Genomic DNA, 23,737 nt, shown 5'->3' with positions numbered 1-23,737 from the left:
CTGACTCTGTGCGACCCCATAGACAGCAGCCCACCAGGCTCCCCATCCCTGGGATTCTCCAGGCAAGAACACTGGAGTGGGTTGCCATTTCCTTCTCCAGTGCATGAAAGTGAACAGTGAAAGTGAAGTCGCTCAGTCGTGTCTGACTCTCAGCAATCCCATGGACTGCAGCCCATCAGGCTCCCCCGTCCATGGGATTTTCCAGGCAAGAGCACTGGAGTGGGGTGCCATTGCCTTCTCCGTCTGTCCTAACCCAGTCCATCCCAAAACAGAGACACAAACTGCTCACTGGGAAGCTATTTGTTGTGCTTCAGTAAAATTTGCTTTTTTTTTTTGTATGGGAAGATAATGTTGAAAACAGAACAACTGGTCTTCCTCACAGTTCATCAACAGTGATAACCACCTTTCATTTCCTAACAGCTAAAACTTTACTAATTGAATACAACAATCAAAACCATGAAGTCATTGTTTGCTCTAGTTCACCATTTTTATTTACATAACCATCTTTTTCCTAGACCAGCAACGTGAAGCAAAACAGAAGGCTAAGATGCCTTGCTGGTGACCACCCTCTGCCATTTCCTTTTGCAGAGGGTCTTCTCAGTAGTAGCCAGGTACCACATGGAGCCTTTTCACAGTTTCAGAGAAGCATCCCTTGTAGTAACATAGCAAGAAAGTGCTACACTTGATGGTAGTTACTATCGCATAGTTCAACCAACCTTACAGAACTTTTGTCATATAACTTCAAGTATGTAAGTTATTTAATCAACACAAAACTCTTCCAAAAAAAAACCAACCAATATTAGCTGACTTCTGGTGCCATGAGACATAATGGCACCACCAATTTTATATTTTAGTGGTAAAAATATAATCCAGTTTTAGCACAGATGAAAATGTATGATTGGCTTACTGGAAGGTAATAGCCTTAATGTCCCCTCAGTGAGGGAATCTGTTCCTTCTGCTGCATCCTGGCTCACAGAAAAGAATAACAGTATCAACAGGGGAAAAAAGGAGAGACTTTTAGTTAAGGTTTTTCAGTAGATGAAATACTCAGAGGAATCAATACTAGAAATCAGTTCCCATCTTCCTAACCAGAACCCTGTCTCAACACTCCATTTCAAAAATGAAGTGATATATTCTAATAAAATGACAAGTTTTTAACATAAAAACACACTGAATTTTGAGTAACTCTATCAATTATTAGAAATGGTATATATAAACAAGGAAAATAAAGTGCACCTTTACAGTATATAAACTCAGAAAATCACTTGTTAAAATTGGCAATATAAAAAGTACCGGACCTAGCCAAGTTAGATAGAAATAAAAATTTCAGTTGAAAAATTAACAGTTTTTCAGTATGGCAGAGGGACAAATAAACTTTTATTACAGTTATTGGATTTGGAGACTCTTGTATATTTTGATTTTGTGTAGGACAAGGGAAAGTCATTCCTCTAGAAGGCACTAACTGGTCTAAATGTGTGAGCAGCTTCATAAAGAAAACATGTGCAAAGTACAGTCAGGAAGACTGCCTGGCTCTTGCGTCAGATTCCTTCCTCTGCGTCACAGACGGCGAATCACTGCTGAGGAGCCTGTCGGCCGTGTGGCTTTCCCACATCATCTGCAGTGTGCTCAGTCCACGGTGTCACAGATCTCCTTCACTTTCTGGTTGAAGTCTTCCGGCTGATCTGCATACACATAATGGCCTGCTCCGAGAATGGCCTAGGAAACCAAAAGCGGTCAGGTGGTCAGCGAGTAAAAGCATTTAAGAATGCTTTTACACCCTTAAAGACACTTAGCAATGAAACTGACAACAGCTATACATGAGAAACAGGAAAGAAAAAGCAATACTAATCCGCAGTGACTAGTGTATACTTGAGTAAATAAAGGATCTGAGAATAAAGAGAAAATCCAGTGAATCGTACTAAAGTTTTAAGATGCAAAAACAGCATTCTAGGTTGATCTCTCACAGTAGGGCCAACGGAAACACAGCCCAAGGTGAGAATGTGCTGCCTTGGGAGGTGGTACAGACGCTACTGGGCCTGTCTGTCCCTGGTTTGATCTCTCCCACCTCAGAGGTGCTGTGGCTCCAGGACAGACAAGGCCCCAAGAATGGCGATTTGCTGTCTGGACACGAAGATTTGTTTGGATCAAACCTGACCCCATCACAGACGACTACAGGTCTCTGACCAAGACTGCAGGTACAGCTTCGATGTGAAGGCGCAGGGATGACCTGAGAGCTCAATGAAAGCAAAGGTAATACAACAGACTTCACAAGCAACTGAGAACCAACACTACACCACACACTTACTATCGTCTTCACGTATGACTGTGGTCGTAGTGACTGGATGCTGGTGCCAGAATTGCCATCTATGCAGGATCGGGCGCCGAAGATCACGGAAACTGGAATGTCAGGGTGCATTTTGCCAATTCGCTGGAGCATTGGCCTTTTTGCCCATCCGTAAGGGATAGTCATGTTTTTGAATGCAGTCTCACCACTTAAAGAGAGAAGAATCACATGCATGATTCTGGGGGCTAGCGCACATCACACTCTCACCTCTATTAAAACACACTCATATATTCAGATTCTCCCCCATTTAAGAAAGACTGCAGCTTGCACAGAAAATAATTTACTAGGAAGTGTAAGGAACAAGCCTCACAGAAGATATACATTTTTTGTTAGATAAACAAGGATGTTTTAACCTCTAAAAAAAACTTACAAAAAATGATCCTCCTCCAAATCAAAACATGTGACCCTAAGTCCCTATCATAAAATTATCAAATTTCCTTTGGGGAGAGTGGAAATATGTTTGTTTGTTTTTTTCCACTCTAACTTAGTCACAAGGCAGCTTTTCCACGGGTTCATGACACCAGCTTTTTACCTACAATGGCAACATCAACACCAAGATGAGAACAAATTCAGATTAAGTATTCTTTGTGAACTGTTACATATTTTTAATTTTCTGCATATTACGATGTTTGACACCTTTGAAAATCTTTTTTTAAAAAACAAACATATATTTATTTATTTGGATGCACTGGGTCTTCATTGCAGCATGCGGGATCTTCAATCTTTGCTGCAGCATTTGGTATCTTTAGTTGTGGCAAGTGGGATCTAGCTCCCTGACTGGGGATAGAACCTGAGCCCCCTGTATTGGGAGTGTGCAGTCTTAGCCAATGGACTGTCAGGGAAGTCCCCCTAAAAATCGCTCTGGCTGGGAAAAGACTGCCTCTTGGGGTTAATTTCTTTTTAGAGATACCAAAGGACTCAGCTGGGACCACTCCTTTATATGCAAACTAACATGGAGCTGCGCCTCTTCTGTCTGGCCTGCACTTCCCAGGAGGTGATGTTCCTCTGCCTTAGTCATCCCAGGGCCAGTTGCCAAACTGGAAACCATCTGGATATCTTAGAGCCTGCTGAAGTAATTTAAACAGTCCATCCTACACTGCCCACCCTGCGCTGCCTGCCTCTCCTGCAAAGCCCAGTAAAGGTTCCTGCCTGGAGTTCCCCTCACGCCTGTCTTCTACCACCTGATCAAAACCTGCTGCATCTTCTGTGAGCCTTCCTCAGTGACTCCGCTTCAGGAACCGTGAGTATACGAAACTTTGTTCTCTCGAGCCTCTCCTATGTCTTCTCGTGTGGGCCACACCTAACTGACCGTCACATAAAAGAATACAGAACATCTGGCAAACTCCTCAGACAGATCCATTCTGTGGTCACTTCTCTGCTCTCTGTGGTACGGGGCATACTTGTGAATGGCCATTTGTGAATTCAAGGGCCACCACAGGACAGGCCACAAACTAGGCCTACATGGGCACACGTGATTGTGAAATGTGAGCAGGTGAAGAACAAAACAGTGAGACCACACAGACAGACAGATGAGTCCCCCGGAACAGGCCACTGACAATTGCTGGGATAAGTCAGTCAAGTGTTCAGACCTAATCCACCCAAGTCAAGTGCCGGGTGAGTCACAAAACATCAATCACTTGCGGACTCCAAACCTCTCCAGCCTCCCTTCCCTTTGGCAGACAACCTATAACCTACTTTATTTAAAAAAAAAAAAAAAAAAAAAAAATGGAAGTTACAGCTCTACCTCCAGTGCTCTCATGGCCTCAATCTTTTTAATAAAGTAGGTGCACATATTCTTTGAGAGAAGTGGTATTAGTTGCTCAGTTGTGTCTGACTCTTTGCAACCCCATGGAAGGTAGCCCACCAGACTCCTCTGTCCATGGGATTTCCCAGCAAAGAATACTGGAGTTGGTTCTCATTTCTTTCTCTAGGGGATCTTCCTGACCCAGGGATTGAACCCAGATTTCCTGCATTGGCAGCAGATTCTTTACCATCTGAGCCACCAAAGAAGCCCTGAGAGAAGTGAGAGAGGCAAAGAAAAAGAAAGTGAAGGAGCTATTTCTGCATCTCATCTCTCAGCCTTTCACCCAAGTCTGGATCTTAGAAAGGATGAGTAACCATTTTTACATTTTAAAGTACAGTCTATGGCCCACCTCTACTGGAGTCATCAGAAGTGTTTGGTAAAGATGCAGCCCAGAACTGCTCAATCAGTCTCAGAGGCAGGGTTCAGACATCACATTTCTGATAAATCCTTCAACAATCCTGGTGCAGAACGCAGAAAGGAAACCGGAGCTCTCACCATCACACTCCGTTCTCGATCCTCTGCCTACCGACTCTAGGCTCTGCCTTTGGGGCTCCTCCTAGCTCCTCAAGACTTTCAAGCTCCATTCTCTCCACTCATACCTTGTATCTGAGATCTAGAAGTCTTTTTTTTTTTTTTTAATAAGCTATACCTTTGCTTGGCTCTCTTGCTTCCTCTAGCTACTATGCTCTCTCCCCTAATCATTGTCAAAATTAACAGCCTCCCCACCCCCTCTCCCCTCTCAGTGTTTCTCAGGCTGACGCACAGGACTGAAGAGGTGCTGTGTACAGAGGGGCGCCAACAGCAAACGAACCTGAAAAGGCTGCCCTGTCTCTGCCACACGCCTGGCAGATTTAAAACCCTTTGGCATAATAAATGGTTCTAAGAAGATCTATGGTATAGAAGACCATTTACTTTTGTTTATACCAGAGCTCCTTTTGTGTACAACATTTATACTCAATTTGAGAACACTGTTTTATTTGAAGTTCTTTATGATCTCTCAACTCTGGTCACCTTAACAAGACACCCAAGACGAAGACTTCCCTCAACTTGTCCATGGGCCCCTTAAGGGAAGAAAATACATCTGATTTTTTAATCTCTCATCAGACTCTAGTACAGTGTTCTACATCACAGGTCCTCCATGAATAGATGAATAAATTAAGAACTACTTGTCCTTTAAAATTGAGTCATTTAACATACTGATAAATATCTCCTGGACTGTTCACACATTTTCAAAAAAGAAAAGTCTAAAACACAAACACAGTAAATTTAGAATCGAGACCCTTACCTCGGAGTCTGGACATTACAGTGGTAGATGTATTCTGTCACTGTATCATCTTCAAACATTGAAGAATACTTCCGTTTGAAATCAGGCCTTAAACGCTGTACCAGACTTAAACCTATGTAATAGAAAACAAACATTTTAAGTTGCAATTAATTTATATATTAGCAGAGAAGACTTTGGGGCTTCCCTGGTGGCTCAGTGGTAAAGAATCTGCCTGCCAGTGCAAGAGACGCAGATTTGATCCCTGGGTCAGGAAGATCCCCTGGAGAAGGAAATGGCAACCCACTCCAGTATTTTTTCCTGGGAAACCCCAAGGACAGAGAAGCCTGGCTGGCTACAGTTCATGGGGTTGCAAAAAGTCAGACATGATTGAGTCACTAAATGATACTAAACAAGAGAAGATTTCAGTGTTTGCTTCTGTAATAAATATTAAATGCTATATTATGCATATGTTCAAATATGCATTTTCGTTTCAAAAAAGCACAGATCCTAGAAATTGCTCTCAAGTTCCCTAAGGAAAGATTAAAATAAGAATGAAAGACTGTCACTTACTGACTTACAGATATGCTTCAGGAGGTAAAAAACAGTTGCCTAAGACTTGTTTTTGTAGGAAAATAAATTCTATTAAACAAGGCAGGTGAATATGACAAGGCATACCATAAAATTAACTTAATAATTTATATCTTTTCCACATTTACAACACATTAGCATCTAAATGAAGTAGAGTGAAGTGAAAGTCACTCAGTTGTGTCCGACTCTGCAACCCCATGGACTGTGGCCCTCCAGGCTCCTCTGTCGAAGAATACTGGAGTGGGTTGCCATTTCTTTTTTCAGGAGATCTTCCTGACCCAGGGATTGAACCTGGGTCTCTTGCATTTCAGGCATTCTTTACCATCTGAGCCACAAGGGAAGCCAAATGAAGTGAACTGGGATATAAATATTTCTTGGGAAAGTGCATTTAGACTTTCTTCTTGGAACACTAGCAGTACTGCACACTAAGGTCATCCACAGTGGCTCCCACAGTCCCAGCCCTGAGATGAGAGGCAGGGGCAGGGTCCCCAGAGGAAAGAGGAAGAAGAGTAGGAACCTTTTATCAAGTCACTGTTTTCTCTTCTAGGGCCCAAGGATTGACTGGTTTCCGTCTCTGCTACGACTGCCCGTTACTGTAGCAAGGTCTTACTTGCTTCCTTCACCTGCCTCCCTGATTCTCTGAAGGAACCACGCACCTCCACCAAGGATTCTCATTATGCAGGAGACATTCTATACCACCCTCACCACCCTGTGTGAGCACCAAAGGGAGGCAGAGGGCATGGCTTTAAAGGTCCCTCCTCGGCCTTTCCCTTCCCCATCACTATCTCCTGATTTCCTGTCATCCTTTACTTTCCACATTATTACTACCTGCAGAGTAGCTGGATCATCAAAAAAGCAAAAGAGCTCCAGAAAAACATGTACTTCTGCTTTATTGACTACGCAAAAGTCTTTGACTGTGTGGATCACAGCAAACTGTGGAAAATTCTTCTAAGAGAGGGGAATACCAGACCACCTGACCTGCCTCCTAAGAAATCGGTATGCAGGTCAATAAGCAACAGTTATAACTGGACATGGAACAACAGACTCGTTCCAAATCAGGAAAAGAATACGTAAAGGCTCTATATTGTCACCCTACTTATTTAACTTATATGCAGAGTACATCATGCGAAATGCTGGGCTGGAAGAAGCACAAGCTGGAATCAAGATTGCCGGGAGAAATATCAATAACCTCAGATATGAAGATGACATTACCCTTATGGCAGAAAGTGAAGAAAAACTAAAAAGCCTCTTGATGAAAGTGAAAGAGGAGAGTGAAAAAGTTGGCTTAAAACTCAACATTCAGAAAACTAAGATCATGGCATCCGGTCCCATCACTTCATGGCAAACAGACTGGGAAACAATGGAAACAGTGACAGACTTTATTTTGGGGGGTTCCAAAATCACTACAGATGGTGACTGCAGCCATGAAATCAAAAGACACTTGTTCCTTGTAAGAAAAGCTATGACCAACCTAGACACCATACTAAGAAGCAGAGACATTACTTTGCCAACAAAGGTCCATCCAGTCAAGGCTATGGTTTTTCCAGTAGTCACATATGGATGTGAGAATTGGACTACAAAGAAAGCTGAGTGCCAAAGAACTGATGCTCTTGAACTGTGGTGTTGGTGAAGACTCTTGAGAGTCCCTTGGACTGCAAGGAGATCCAACCAGTCCATCCTAAAGGAAATCAGTCCTGAATGTTCATTGGAAGGACTGATCCTGAAGCTGAAACTCCAATACTTTGGCCACCTGATGTGAAGAACCAAGTCACTGGAAAAGACCCTGATGTTGGGAAAGACTGAAGGCGAGAGGAGAAGGGGATGACAGAGGATGAGATGGTTGGACGGCATCACCGACGAGATGGACATGAGTTTGAGTAGGCTCTGGGAGTTGGTGATGGACAGGGAAGACTGGTGATACAGTTCATGGGGCTGCAAAGAGTTGGACACGACTGAGCAACTGAACTGAACTGGCCTGGTGAAGAGAGGTTATCTACATCAGTACTGAGGGCATGTGGCGTGGTCACCAATTCAGTCTCTATGTCCTTTTCTCATTCCTGCATCCCGCTGCTCTCCACACCCCAAAGGGCTGGCACTGGGACAGGAGGGGCTGGGCCTGGGCATAGGGAGGCAGAGTCTACAGCCACCTACAGAGAAGTTACTGCCACACCCTCACCCATCCACCACGCCAATCGTCTTTTCCTGCTAAGCGAACCTGACTTCCGTGTGTCAGTTAGGCAGCAACGTGCCCAGGAAAGCAGGTCCCTCACTCAGACCCTTGGAAATGAATGAAGGATGACTGATTAGTCACAGAAAAGTCTTCTTCTCGGTTGATGGAAGAACATCAGGAGTGGGCAGAGACACACGGGGAAGCCTGCCTGGGCTCCCAGGGGCGACCTTCTTCCCCGACATAGAGCCTTATGCTTTCTCTTCCTCTCGGTCATAGAGCTGTCTGACGAGCTGACGCTTCTGTAACAGCAACCACTGAACTGTGAGGTAAAAGGTCAAGAGAATCACATACGTAGACCCAGACCCTTTCACCAAGGAGCCAGCTTCTAGAAAAAAATGCTAAAACCACCTGCCTCCAGACTGTTAAGAAAACAATAAAAGGCCTTCTGCTTTAGGCGGCTGAGGTCTTCTGTTACTTCCAGCCTAAAGCCTTTCTCACTGACACAGCCGTAAGAGGGAAAGGCAGAGGTGCAGACCGTCACCATCTGTGACAATGAGGTGAGTGAGGCTGAGAAAGAGGAGTCAAGAGTGAAATGAACTTAAATCAGAGACTTCCCCCAAATCTTTGTAGGAAAGAATGACTTTATCTTTTAAACACTAACATTATGGGGCAAGAAAGGAATCTGAGTGATGGTTGTTATCCCAGGTCGATTAGGTCTGGCTTTGTAACCTGTCAGCTGGATATCGTCAGCTGGTTACAGGCCCCAACAGATCACCTCCTCCCATGCCCCAGGCTAGTAGATACACTACCAATGACACTGCTGGCTTGGCCTTTTTCAGAATGTTCAAGGTCACCTAACCTCAGCCTTAGCATTTTCCATGTCCTCTGCCTGCTAATAATCTGTAATGGTCACCATATAAAGATTCCTCTTTAAGGAGAGGAGCCTGGTTTCAGTCCTCTTTAGGCATTGACCGGTACTTTGTAAAGGAGGACAAAAAGTAAGGTTTGTTTTTGTTTTCAAGATTTTAACTAACAATGGTAATCAGCAAATACACCTCTGTTGTTCTCTATAAACATTTTGCTCTCCCAGGATACAGATATGTGGCATTCCGGGTGGCACAGAGGTAAAGAATCCACCTGCCAATGCAGGAGATGCAAGAGATACGGTTTGATCTCTGGGTTGGGAAGATCCCCTGGAGAAAGAAATGGCAACCCACTCCAGTATTCTTGCCTGGAGAATCCCATGGACAGAGGAGCCTGGTGGGTGGGGTCACAAAGTGAGACACAACTGAGCACAAACGCACACACAGGATACAGATATAGAAGCACTCACCAAAGGGCCCCGCAATCCTGAGGCCAGCTAAAGGGTTAAAGGGAGTCAACGCTGCTCCCAAGGCTCTGATCCAAACTGGGATTGGTCTCTCTTGATCAGCAAGGTCTGGTCGTTCAGGAAAACCCCAAGGCTCCACTAAAATGAGATGACTAACCCTGTACGGGAAAGAACAGACTAAAGATCATTTGGCAAATTCACCCCAGGACTACAAAGAACTTACACGATTTATAAAGGCAGAATGAACTTCCTTCAAACACCTGGCATTGAAGAGAAAACTGAGGACTGAACAGGTTACATCTTCCTCTTATTATATGTGAACTGATGAGATCTGGTAGGATTTGAGAGGTGTCTGGTAGAAAAAGGGCTTCATATTTAATCCATCTAAATGTAGATAATAATGGATGATGGATGTGTGAAAGGGTATATGATAACTGTAGCTATTCTTGAGAATCAAGAAAAGACAGCATTTGTTGTTTAAGCTACACTCTGGCAAATGATATGGTTCCATATACCTCAAGGTTGACACTTCAGAAATGACTGGAGATTAATATTACACTCATAAAATAACTTCAGGCACCAACAATAGTTATTTCCTATGAACCAAATCATTCTACAAGTTTAAGAAGCATTAGGACTTTGGGTGGATTCAAAAGGACTTTGAATGAACTTTTCACAAAGACGAAAATAATGTAACACTATGGGCTGAAAATATACCCCCTAGTTTGGGATTTCAGTTTGATCAACAGGAACACATGTACCCTACCCATAACATCATGACATCCTGGCATGAGATTCTGTTCCTAATTATTTCCTAATTTTCTTCTTTACTAATTAAAGAGACAGAATAGCTTCAGTTCAAACCCATATCAAATTGCTTCGCAGCACCAAGAGTTTTAATTTTTCCATCTAATGAAGCATCTTTCCGATGACAGAAAACCAGAAACATGTCTTCATAATTGCAACACAGTACTACACATCATCAAGATCCTCAACAAAACAGAAATATCCTGACATAAAACAATATTCAACTGTAGCCAAAACAGCCAAGAAATGCCAGCAAAGATCTCCCAAGGATGAACTGACACTGATTCTGAAGTCCCTTTCCTAAGTCACAATTGAAATAGAAAGGTAAAGAAACCAGAATATGGGAACAGATAGCTATTATTCCCAATGTAAAAAGTTTTATTATTTCCGGACTTCCCTGGTGGTCCAGTGCTAAACAATTCACCTGTCAATGCAGGGGACATGGGTTCGATCCCTGGTCTGGGAAGATTCCACATGCCATGGAGCAACAAAGCCTGTGTGCCGCAACTACTGAGCCCATGTGCCTACAGCCTGTGCTCCAGAAGAAGAGAAGCCACTGCAACGAGAAGCCCACACACTGCAACTAGAGAGTACCTCCTGCTCGCTGCAACTACAGAAAAGCCCGCACAGTGGCCAAGATCCAGAAAAGCCAGAACAAATACATAAATAATATGAAGTTTTAGTATTTTTGTCAGCACAGATTAGTTAGTAAAGAGTACTTTGCTATGACAGCATTTTCTCACACAGAAAGCTTCAGAGAACAGACCCAGAGCATAGAGCTCCATGGACTCTTGGAGAATACTCAGCCCCATCTTTCATCTCATGGCATGAGAATAAAGCTGAGATGTACTGTGTGACTCATTTGACAGGAATTATTTACTTTTAATGTGTGTGTGTGTGTGTGTGTGTGTGTGTGTGTGTGTGTGTATGCACGTGCGCTCAGTCACTTAGTCTCATCCGACTCTTTGCAACCCCAAGAACTGTAGCCCGGCCAGCTCTTCTGTCCATGGGATTCTCCAGGCAAGAATACTGAAGTGGGTTGCCATTTCCGTCTCCAGGGGAGCTCCCCGACGCAGGGATCGAACCTGTGTCTCCTGTGTCTCCTGCACTGGCAAGTGGATTCTTTACCATTGCTCTACCTGGGATCCAAACTCATATAGTAATCCAGAACACACCTTCTAATATCCCAGAGAGGACAGCTTGATTGTCAGTTCACATTTAGGCTTAAAGAATGGGTCTAGCCAGATAGCATGTGAGTCAGCTTATCAGACATCTTTATCGAGATTCAGAGACTAATGCAAACTACAAGAAAAACAAAGAACCAGCAAAGCAGGAACAAGAGAACAGTTCATCAGTTTCAAAACATAAAGAAGCATTCTTCTCCAGCTTAGTCATTACAGTAGGTCTTGAGTCTGAAGATGATGACCAGATTACAGCCTCCAGGCCTAAGAAGTAGACAAACACCTGCTTCAACATGCTCATGTAAGGGCTAAGCCTAAAGGCCAACAAGGCTATATAAACCAGACATTTATGTGACATAAAGTCAGCCACCAGCCAGTAATAATACAACAAAACAGCCACACCCAGAACCACAATGTACAAAGGAGTTTACAGGACCTACTAAGGAGCAAGGAAAAGGACTAGAAAGAAGTCAGTACACAAATGAGACATTCTTGAGATGAAGTTAGCCCCAGGTATTTCCCATTAGTTCCAAGCTACTGAGGGGAGGATGGAGCACAGAACAATGAACTTAAATACCCCTAACTGGGTCAAGTAGAACAGTCAGTCTTTCATCTCAAGAGGAACCAATAAGAAATGCTCAGCCCAGCTCCACATGGTCAGGAGACAGCCAGGCAAGATCAAAAGCAAGATGATCTGAAAACCTTTGAGTGAAAAAGACCAGATGTAACCTATTCGGTTGTGACTTGGAATGATCTCTTTGCTAAACACTTTCTAAGTTAATCGAAGTTCTCATAGTGTCCTTTTCCTTAGTTTATAACAAATACCTATAAAAAACAGACTGTCTTTGTACAGGATCCTGAGTTGTTGCTGTTTAGTTGCTAAGTCATGTCCAACTTTTTGCAACCCCATGGACTGCAACCTGCCACGCTCCTCTGTCCATGGGATTTTCCAGGCAAGAATGGAGCAGGCTGCTGTTTCCTCCTCCAGGGGATCTTCCTGACCCAGGGATCAAACCCACGTCTCCTGGATCTCTGCTACTTGGCAGGTGAATTCTTTACCATTGAGCCACCGCAGAAGCCCATGGGATCCTGAGTGGCAGGAGCCAGAAGTAAAAGCAAATTAAAAAGGAACACACAGATGTAAGAAAGGAGATGGGATCTTTGGCTATTTCTGCTGGTTTACTCTCCCTCTGCGGCCGCCTTGCGGTGATCAGACACTGCTTGATGAAGAAGATTTTGTGGTGCAGCATGGCAGCCCAGGACACCTCACCCAGTGAGTGGTTCCTGCTGGTCACACAGCACACCCATCTACAAGTAAAATCACAGGCAACCTGTCTAACTATTACACATCATGGTATGAGAACTGAGATGAATTAAGGTCATTTTGGGGGAAGGAACATGGGGTATGTGCCTCCATATGGAATAATCTATTAATCAGTTCGTAACTTCTCTGCCCATCCACCGCACTGCTTTTCCAGAATGGCCCAAGTGTCCCCCTAGCACAGGCCCTTTGGGATTTCTGTCCCTACTGCCTAGAATGCTCTTCTGCTACTTTCCTTTGAGACCTCCACGGCAGCTCCAGTTGTACCTCTTTAGAGTACCATAATGGACCCTGAGACAGGGACAGGTATTCATCAAGAGATCTCACAATTGGCATGCTACTCACAAGGTTATTTCTGTCTCTCCCCCCAATGCACTGTAAGCCTTACAGGCATACAAAGTCACTCAACATCATTTAAACACACAACCTGCTGGATTATGATGTTAGGGTGTTTCATTCAACACTGGCATTTCAATGGAGGGTTCAGCCAGGTACTTTTACATCAAGTATCACAATTGCTGAATCATTGAGTACTGATTCTTGATAATCAGTATCAAGAATCTGGGAAATATATGGGGTCACTGCCACAAGGTAGGACAACTTTTACGGACAGAGGCACTCTGCTGCTCATAGAGATCAAGCACACAGGTTGACCTAATGTACCAAAAACTGGAAAAAATCAGTTTTTACTTGTTCTCTATTATTGGAATTCTTCCTAAACAAGTACTTTAAACTAGGAATTTTTACTCTTCTCCTCAAACCGTCCTATAAAAATAAACCAAGAATGAAAGAACGGGGCTGCCCATAAAAGACAGGGTTAATATGTACAGATTGGGACTTAAGTCCCAGTAAGTAAAAAAAAAAAAAAAAATGTTGTCTTTGTGGGTTTTTCCTCCATGCATAGAAACAACAGAAGTTAAAGAGCTGTGGTTCTCTTAGGAAAAAAAATGATGAAAACTATATCTGTCATACCTGAGGCAGCAAAGCAGAAAGTGGTATTCTCAAAGTCCACTCAAAAAAAAAAAAAAAGACAAGCTGCACAGTGAGTGAAGGAAATTAACTGAATTTCATTTGGTCTCTATTAGACCATTTTCCCCCTCCTCTCACCCTCCCACCAAAGTCTTTCTGAAATGCAAAGATTTATTTTAAAGTCATGACAGCGTAATAAAAATGGTCCTTGTAGGGGAGGCTGTGCACATGTAGGAACGGGGATTACATAAGGAATCTCTGTACCTCTCTCTCAAAATAATTCTAAACAAAAGTTTTTAAAAAGGTACTTGGATCAAGTTAAAGTTGGGTAAGTGACATTTCGAGTAGGCAGTTCCTTACAATGCAAAACTACTGCACCAGAGGAAATATGTATATGCCACCCAGCAGCTTTTCTGGCTCAGGTAAAACCTCTCAGATCACACAGATGGTGACCCTGACAACCACCCATATGTTTAGTGTGAGTGCAACTTGAAGAAACACCTAATGCTAAACCTCACTGACTGTGAGCTTGCTATAATTATGAACACATGTAGGTAGCCATCACTTGTGTTTAACTATGTCTGGATCTGTGAATCTGCTGAATTGTTCCATTAGCCATAACATCAGATCTTCTATGTAAATTTGAATGAATTTGTTTGGTCAGGATGGAGGAGGAAAATTTTCTGTAAGGTAAGAAATTAACACAAGTCGGGACCATTAATAGTAATAAGGAAAAAAACACACTGGCCTTCACTCATGACTTGGGATCTCTGAAAACCCAAAGAACCCTGTTATTTTGAAATCAACTTGTGTTTCAAGACTCAATTTTTATACAGTAAAAAATATAGGCCTTCATACCCAACACATTCTGTAGAGTTTCACTCAATATTTAGCAGCAAGCAGCCAATTTAAACATGCTAATTATTTCAAGCATTCTCTCATTCATCCATTGCTAATACTTAGTGGTTCTTGGTCCTCCCACAGTAGTTCAGATTTATTAGGCACAAACATTCAAGAATCATTTTCTAAAACGTAGTCAGTTCAATGCAGGGATCACTGGCTTTATTTTACATACTTGTTCTGCTCCCTAATTCTCTTTTATAGATGGTTTTCAAGTGGTTATTCCCTCCTAAATCACTGAAGTACCTTATTTCTTTATAGCAGTTCCCAACTGCAAATGAAAATCTCACCAAGTGATCTAAATGGCAGATAGCCTTGAAGGGTCAGGAACCTGTGATGTACGTTTTCATGACCAGAGCCTGGCCCACGGAGTGCCATGTCCCACCTCCAGGGAATGAGTACCACAAGATAGACATAATAAATCCTTGACAAGAAGGATGGACTTGTGGACACAGAGGGAGAGGAGAGGGTGAGATGAGCTGAGGGGGCAGCACTGACCATGTGTAAGACAGACAGCTGGTGGGACGCCTCTGCACAGCACAGGCAGCTCGGCGCAGGGCTCTGTGATGACCCAGCGGCGTGGGAGGCGGGGTGGGCTGGGAAGGAGACTCAGAAGGGAGGAGATACATGTGTACACAGAGCTGATTCACACTGTTGTACAGGAGAAACTAACACAACACTGTAAAGTAATTCCACTTCGATAAAAACAAAATAAATACCTGACCAGAACCAGAGGAAGCCCAACCTCCACAGACAACCATGTTGCATTATACCAGAAGAGTAATCGCTCCTTCCCCACAAACAAAGGAGTTGTTCTTCACCGAGAGTAGGACTTGATAAAAGACAATAATCCCCAAAAAGCCAACTAGAAAGAAGGAAATCTGGATTTCTTTTGAGAGCACAGACCTGCACGGTGACAAGCCCGCTTTACCCTCCAGTGCGGAGAGGACTGTGCTGTGTGAACGGGACACCCGCAGTTCTGCCACGGGACGGCCCGACACGTGCACCCCCGCCTCTGAAAAGGACCGTCATCCCATTCACAGTCCTCAGCGTCAAAGTCGGTCACAATTCTGGATTAGTTCACTACTCCAGTGGAAAAATACACTGGCGGCACAAAAATGCTGACAGTTTTTTGTTTTCTTTCCAAAAAGATGAACAAAACAAAAATGAGCTTTGCTTCTGTTTTCTGAGCACTCCCATGTGACGTCCTCTCAGATTAGCAACATAAATAACAGGAAACAGCATAAGAAAATATGGTAAAGGAAGGTGGAGATGCTACAAAGATTCTGAAGTAAACAATCATTAATTTAATGACTCTGAAAAAAAATTCTATAGCAATAAAGATTAGGGCACAGTAGAATAAAAATGCTACAAGATATAATGTGAGTATATTTTCTGTACCTAAGAGATGAGGAAACTAAAATTTAGAGTTAAGTGATTTCCTCTAAGCCATAAAGACAGCACAAGAGCCTATGTGTTCTAATTTCTCTGGTTTCTTACTGCTGCTTCCTGAAACCTAGAAAAGACTAGGAAAAGCCTGCTGGATCCATAGGTCTGAGTAAAGAGTAACAACACAACAGTTTTTACTTGTGGCTTAAATTGTGTACATTCTAATAAATAAAAAGTCCTTTTACAAGCCTCCTACGTAGCAGATACAACAGGAAAATCTGACAATATTATTTCTGCTACTAAACTGGCCATCAGCTGTGGCTGTTTGATCTACAGGGTCCTTTAAGAGAATGTCTGTTTTCAAAGGGTCAGACACCAACCACCACCAAAGAGGGGAACTAGAAACGGATGCTTGGGTGCCTCTCTTCTGACACCCCCACTCACCTGGATGGGTACTTCAGTGAGTAAGCAGCAGCCAGGAACCCACCTAGGTTGTGTCCAAGCAAGATCATTTTGTCCAGTCCAAGGGCACATCGCCACTCTTCAATGGATTCCACAAACTGATTCTCCACTTCTTCTGCATCACTGTCAAATCTGGGTCGACTACTTCGTCCAAAGCCCAGCAGGTCAAAAGCATAGACAGGTCTATTGGTGCAAAGATCGCCAAAATTCAGTGCCCAGAGTCCAAGACCTCCTCCAAAACCATGAAGGAGGACAAGTGGAGTCTTATTTGAAATATTATGAGAGAGCTTCAGTGTCCATATTTTATTTCCATTAGATATACAAACGGATCCTTTTTTGTATGTGCAGGGGACACCTAATGGGAACATAAAAAGAGAAATTCTGTTTAGCCTCATGACTTCTGAGAAGGGGAGTAGTCTCAGAGCAACTGGAAATTAATCATCTAGGAACCACCTAGTATGCATTTACATGATTTTAGCCTTTATTATGTCAGCCCTTAAAAAAATGTACACATTTTATTGAACCAGGTAATTCTTAATGACCATATCTCACACTTTAGTAGGAAGAGCTATCTCAGACAAGTCTCAAGTACCTGTGTCCTAGGTTTCCTGGCAAGTCATATTAGCTCTTTGGACTTCCTTACACATCCATCAGTGGAGGGTGCTGGAGAGGGACATAGTCGTCGCTGAATCCATTATTTTAAGGTCTATGGCTTTACCGACAATAACAAAGTAACAGTACCTTGTATGTGTAGAACACTTGAAGGTTAAGTATTAAAGATTGAAGTCAGACTCAAAAGAAATACTTTTTCCTAAAAAGTCATCATGAATTTAGGGAAAGATTAACAGCATGAGTATTGAACATGTGTTGAAATCTTAAGTCACCAGAAGGTTTAGTAGAAAAAGATCACAGGGTATGGAAGGAACTCTTCAGTGTGAGTGCTAGGTAGTCTGAGTTCAGATCCACAAAAGTAAATACTTCAGAGAAAATAAATAATCACAGTTGTGTAGATAAAACATCGTTCTTATTCTCAGTGCTACAGGACTAAATACTTTAAATCTCCCCCCAAACTGATGAAAGATGGAACTAATTTGAAATCCTTTTACCTCACATTATCAATTGAACAGCTACACTTTAGATATATCCCTTAAAGATTTGTGCATATATGTCTGCAGTGGACAAATACCGGAGAGCCACGAGTTTCTGCACTTTAACCTGAGAAATTACTTTCGGTTTTGTCCCCACATGGCGGCTGAAAGGGAAACCCAGCAATTGTTGAGAATATTAACAGAGTCCACGTTATCTGAGTGAAGGGAAATGACAGCAATCTGGAGAGGGAGGTGAGCTGGTTTTAGTGCCAAGCCCAACCACACTGGCATTTTGAACACAGATATTGTGTGAGTATTCTCATAAAAACTACTGTGACCTCTGTGACAGCTCATCTCACTGTGCTCCTGTGTCTGACACGGGAGCAGGGGCCAGTTCTCCTATTTGCATCCCTAGAACCTAGCAGGAGGAAATCAGTATGTTCATTAGATACAGGAAATGAGTTCCTAGTGTTCCCACCCTTTTTTAAAAAAAATCTCCGGACAAGGATTTTTTCATTTAGTAAACCGCAATGACAATCTTCCCAGCTTTGGAGAGAACAAGATTACCCAATGGAGTTTCATGTTAAAAATCTATGTAAAAAGGCTAAATGTCCCTTTCCAGGGATATATCCAGTTATGGTCACTTATTCCATAATCATTCAAATTTACAAACGAAATTCATTTGTGGCAGAGAGGATGAAAAACAGGTGTAAGTATCTGCACAAACATACACAATAATCACAGATGTACACCACTTAATCTCCTCCTCTAAACAAAACTACACAGTAAAGAACATTACTTGAAAGTTTATCCACAGATACCTAGGAATACTCTGAGAGGACATGTGTGGGTAAACTTCAGCACTCACAAGAAACAACAAAAACAAAAAAGTTTCTGTACTACTATGAATGTCAACATAAAGAATCCTACAATCCTAGAACCAGAAAGAATTCTAAGGATCACCACACCCACCTCCTCTTATAGGCAAAAATTAGGAGACTGAGAAAAGGGACTTGCCCAAGACCCTGTAAGCCCTGGCTGCAGCCCTGGGCTTAGAGCAGGTTACATGGCTATACTCCACCATCTGTTCCAACAGACAAGGCTGCTCGCACTGCAGCACCTGCAGAATGCTCTCAAAGCACAGTCCGGGGGCCTCTGGTGAGTTGGGGACCCTTTCGGGAGGCCTCCCCAGGTCAAAACTATTTTCAAAATAATCTCAGACATTACCTGTTTTTTCCACTCTCATTCTCTGATGGGTATACAGTGGAGCCTTCCAGAGAACACATGGTAAGTGATGACCAACAGTCTAAATGCAGAAGCACATATAGGCATCCAGGGGTCTTACCTTAAGCCAGACATTAAACAGATCTATAAACTTGTAAACGATGTTACTAGTCTTCATACATTTGTTCAGAAAACATCTATTTTTAGAAAACGTTATTTAAGCTGCAGTCTGTTTACTGCTAGGGTTTTAAAGTAAATTAGTAAGTTACCACAATTTAAATTACACAGTTTTAATTTTTAATACAGTAATTATTAATAGCTATAACCACTAAACAAAGACCTTTGGGGTACTTCTTAATTGAAGAGTATAAAAGGACCTCAAGACCAAATGGTTTGAGAACCCTTGACTTCCTTCCACACTTACATACTTATTGATGACATGAAAAGGGAAAAAAAGTTCTTTTGCCAACAACTAACACACCACAGAATCTTATCTTCAGTTTCAAGGCAATGCAATATATTGGACCTATTTTAGCAAACGGCTCAGTTCACTTACAAGAAGAAAACCTTACATTTTAAAATTTTCTCTTCAGCTTCTTTAAGGTGTGAGGTTGACGTAGGGCACCATGTGGGAAGCCAACCAGTTAGCCATCCTGACCTAGAGCATCAAAACAAAATACAAAGAGGTGAGTTCATGCTCTTCTCAGCTCCCAACTGCTGCACAGGGGGAAGAAAGGCAGAATAGGAAGCTCACTGTCTGTGTGATGGGGAAGCTGTCTGCAGGTGACAAGTCCACCAAATAGGTACAGAGCGCTGTGATAAAGTACTGAGATACGGACACCTTCAAGCTGAGAACCTCCATGTAGATCTCAAAGTCCATCTTACCTCCATGGACAGTCACACTCCACACAGTCAAGTAGACTAAAAATGGACAGAGCAAGAAAAGAGAAAAAAGGCATTCCCCCACCCCACTGCCAGACAGTTTATCAGGGTGGAAGTACAAAAAGTCAAAGACCATGAGTTTGATCATTTCAATGGCAAGTTCACAGCAAATACAAAACACACTTTCTATGAGGGTAGAGGGAAGAGAAACCTTATTAAAGAATGAGATTTAAAAAAAAAAAGGCTTCAAATCTCATGGTTAAGAGTAGAACACATTCCTAAAACAAATGCAGAGGTCGGGCCCATGTACAATCTACCATAGCATTTCCTGGTTAACTATTAAAAGCTTTGGATTCCAGCAAACAGCAAATGATGAGAATGTCCCAGGCATCTGGTGGGAGATAGCTAAACAGAGAATGAGCAAGCAGGCCTTGGGCAAGAGGTGAGGAAAGGTACAGTGGGGCTCGTAGCAAACAGAGGGGGAGCCTTCAAATCCTGATTCAGCAGCAGACGTAGGCAAATCCTGACAGGACACGGGACATCAGCGGTCACCTGACAGCTCCCAAGCGCTCGACACTTGACCAGCATCACTTAAAGTGTGACCTTTCTCATGAGAGAAAAAGAATTCAACAAGAGGAAGCAGGTTCCAGATGAGACGCAACAGCCAGAATGAAGACTCGGGCAACAGGGATGGAGACGAGAAGATGAGGAATGATGAAAAATTAAACCAGGTGAGGGTAAGAACTTATAACTAGAAGATGAATAAGTTCTGGAGATTGAATGCATGGCATAGTGATTACAGTCAACAATACTGTACGGTAGACTTCGTAACTAAGAGACCAGATCTTAAATGTTCTTACCACACACAAAAAAGAGAATTACGTGATATGGTAGAGGTGATAGCCAAGCTATGGTGGGAATCATGCTGCAATATATAAATGGATAAATCAACACAGTGTATGTCTTGAACTTAACAATGTTACATGTTAATTATATCTCAATTTTAAAAATAAAAAAAAAGTAAAAAAAAATCTAATGGAAGAAACAGGAGACCCAACAACTCTAATACATGATAGAATGAACTCACTCTACAGTTACTTATTAAGCATACACTATCTTTACAGAACTATTCTATTCACTTTGGGCATATCAGTTACCAAACAGAGCTAACAATGATTAATTCTCCCTAAAGGGATCAGGAAGTTGTTTTTGGACTGGATCTTCACAAATAGGGTTTTTCTTTCTTTTTTTTAAAAAATACATTTTATTGAAGTATAGTGGACTTACAGTGTTTCAGGTGCAGAGCAAGGTAATTCAGTTATACAAATACACATTTATTATTTCTGAATTTATTTTCCATCATAGGTTATTACAAGATATTGACTACAGTTCCCTATGCTATACAGTAAAACTTTGTTGCTTGTTGCCTATCTATTTTTTAATTAAAAATACAGCATTCTATTCATACTAAGTCAAATAGAATCAAAATGCCATAATTTTTCAAATTAGGCAAAAATTAATGTTTCTAAAATACATATACATATTTATATATATAATATATACAAAAGCTTTTCTACTACACTTGATAAAGGCTTGGAAAAAAACATCCAAAAAAAAAAAAGAAGAGATGGAGAAACTGGAGAACATAAACTAAATGAAATGGGAGCACTGAATATGAAATACAAAAAATGAAACAAACTAGATAAAAGTAAAATATCATCATATAGTCCAGTTGTTTGTAAACACGACTGCTACATTAGAAACATATCTGGAGCTCAGGAGGAAAAAAATAATACCTGAGTATTTGTACTTTTCAAAAAATTTCAAGATAATTATGATATGCATCTGGATTTTAAAAAGTGATGACAGGTTCTATTAGATCCTAGTTTTGGTGATATGGAGTTCTATTATTTTTCTGTTGATCAATCATGATACAATAGTATTGAGTGAGTAATACTATGATCATAGTTATGTAATCACAATAGTAAAATATATTTGTCAGCTTTCACAACCAATAGACAGACAAAAAATAAAAGATAATTACAACTGCAAGTCATAACTGGCACATGACTAACAATATAAAATAATTACATACAATTTAGGGAGGGTCAAGCAGAGTGATGTGGTAAGTGGAAGGGCATAAGTTCACATGTTTTCATCGACCCAGCCAGTCTATGTCTTTTGGCTGGTGCATTTAATCCATTTACATTTAAAGTAATTATGATATTTAAGGATATGTGTGATCCTATTACCATTTTCTTAATTGTTTTGGGTTTATTTCCTGTAGGTCTTTCCTTCTCTTGTTTCCTGCCTAGAGAAGTTCCTTTAGCATTTGTTGTAAGGCTGGTTTGGTGGTACTAAATTCTCTTAACTTTTGCTTGTCTGAAAAGTTTTTGATTTCTCCATCAAATTTGAAGGAGTCTTGCTGGGTAGAGTATTCTTGGTTGTAGGTTCTTCCCTTTCATCACTTTAAATCTTTCATGCCATTCCCTTCTGGCTTGCAGAGTTTCTGCTGAGAAATCAGCTGATAGCCTGATGGGAATTCCCGTGTATGTTGTCATTTTTTTCCTTTTCGGTTTTAATATTTTATCTCTGTCTTTAAATTTTGTCAGTTTGATTACTATGTGTCTCAGTGTGTTCCTCGGGTTTATCCTTCCTGGGACTCTGTGCTGCCAGAACTTGGTTGACTATTTTCTTTCCTATGTTTGGGAAGTTTCCAGCTATCATCTCTTCAAATATCTTCTCATGCTCTTTCTCTCTCTCTTCTCCTTCTGGGACCCTTACAGTGTGAATGTTGGTGTGTTTAATGTTGTCCCAGAGGTCTCTTAGGCTGTCTTCATTTTTTTTCATTCTATTTTCTATTTTCTCTTCTATGGCAGTGATTTCCACCACTCTGTCCTCCAGGTCATTTATCCATTCTTCTGCCTCAGTTATTCTGCTATTGGTTCCTTCTAGTGCATTCTTCGTTTCTTGTTTGTTTGCTCTTAAATTCTTCTAGGTCTTTGGTAAACATTTCTTGTATCCTCTCAATCTTTGCCTCCATTTTTTTCCCAAGATCCTCGATCTTCTTCACTATCATTATTCTGAATTCTTTTTCTGGAAGGTTACCTATCTCTTCTTCATTTAGTTGTTTTTCTGGAGTCTCATCTTGTCCCTTCATCTGGGACATAACTTTCTGCTTTTTTGTCATGGTTGCTGCTGCTGCTGCTAAGTCACTTCAGTCGTGTCCGACTCTGAGCGACCCCATAGACGGCAGCCCACCAGGCTCCCCCGTCCCTGGGATTCTCCAGGCAAGAACACTGGAGTGGGTTGCCATTCCCTTCTCCAATGCATGAAAGTGAACAGTGAAAGGGAAATCGCTCAGTCGTGTCCGACTCTTCACGACCCCATGGACTGCAGCCTACCAGACTCCTCCGTCCATGGGATTTTCCAGGCAAGAGTACTGGAGTGGGGTGCCATTGCCTTCTCCTTTCATCGTGGTTTACTTTCTGTAATACAGTTTTTGTTTTAGCCGCTGCAAAACTGTGCTTCCGTCTGTCCTCTGATGGATGAGGCTAAGAGGCTTGTGTAAGCTTCCTGATGGGAGGGACTGGCATGGGAAAAATTGGGTCTTGCTCTGGCAGGCAGGGCCTTGTTCAGTAAAGCTTTAATCCAATTATTTGCTGATAGGTATAGTTGCACTCCTTCCCTGGTAGTTGTTTGGCCTGGGGCGACCCAGCCCTGGGGTCTACAGACTCTATGGTAGGATTAATGGTGAACTCCAAGAGGGTTTACACCAAGGGGGACCTTCCAGTGCCCCCGTTCCTGCAGTGAGCGCCTGCTGACCCACGCCTCCACAGGAGGCCCTCCAACACCAGCTTTGGTTCAGTCTCCGGTGCGGTTACTGCTGCTCTCCTCTGGGTCTTCATGTGCTCAGGATTCTGTTTGTGCCCTCAAAGACTGGAGTCTCTGTTTTCCCTCAGTCCTCTGGAAAGGCTATAATCAAATCTTGCTGGCCCTCAAGGCCAGATTCCC

General features: G+C 42.1%; 1 protein-coding gene across 1 annotated transcript in view; it reads right to left on the bottom strand.

Annotated features, from left to right (window-relative positions):
- Positions 1-408: 408 nt before the first annotated feature.
- ABHD5 (abhydrolase domain containing 5, lysophosphatidic acid acyltransferase) overlaps positions 409-23,737 on the bottom strand; it is a 40,634-nt gene continuing 17,305 nt past the window's right edge. The window contains exons 2-7 of the mRNA XM_065933144.1: positions 19,414-19,499; positions 16,512-16,884; positions 9,504-9,658; positions 5,434-5,545; positions 2,306-2,492; positions 409-1,716 (exon numbers count right to left, since the gene is read on the bottom strand). Coding sequence (XP_065789216.1) covers positions 1,627-1,716; positions 2,306-2,492; positions 5,434-5,545; positions 9,504-9,658; positions 16,512-16,884; positions 19,414-19,499 — 1,003 coding nt within the window. The 3' untranslated portion in view covers positions 409-1,626. The remainder of the gene's footprint in view (positions 1,717-2,305; positions 2,493-5,433; positions 5,546-9,503; positions 9,659-16,511; positions 16,885-19,413; positions 19,500-23,737) is intronic.

Source organism: Muntiacus reevesi, chromosome 4, assembly GCF_963930625.1.
Source record: "Muntiacus reevesi chromosome 4, mMunRee1.1, whole genome shotgun sequence".
Classification (NCBI taxonomy): Eukaryota; Metazoa; Chordata; class Mammalia; order Artiodactyla; family Cervidae; genus Muntiacus; species Muntiacus reevesi.
The sequence above is the reverse complement of the archived record's forward strand: the minus strand, read 5'-3'. Positions and strand labels throughout refer to the sequence as shown.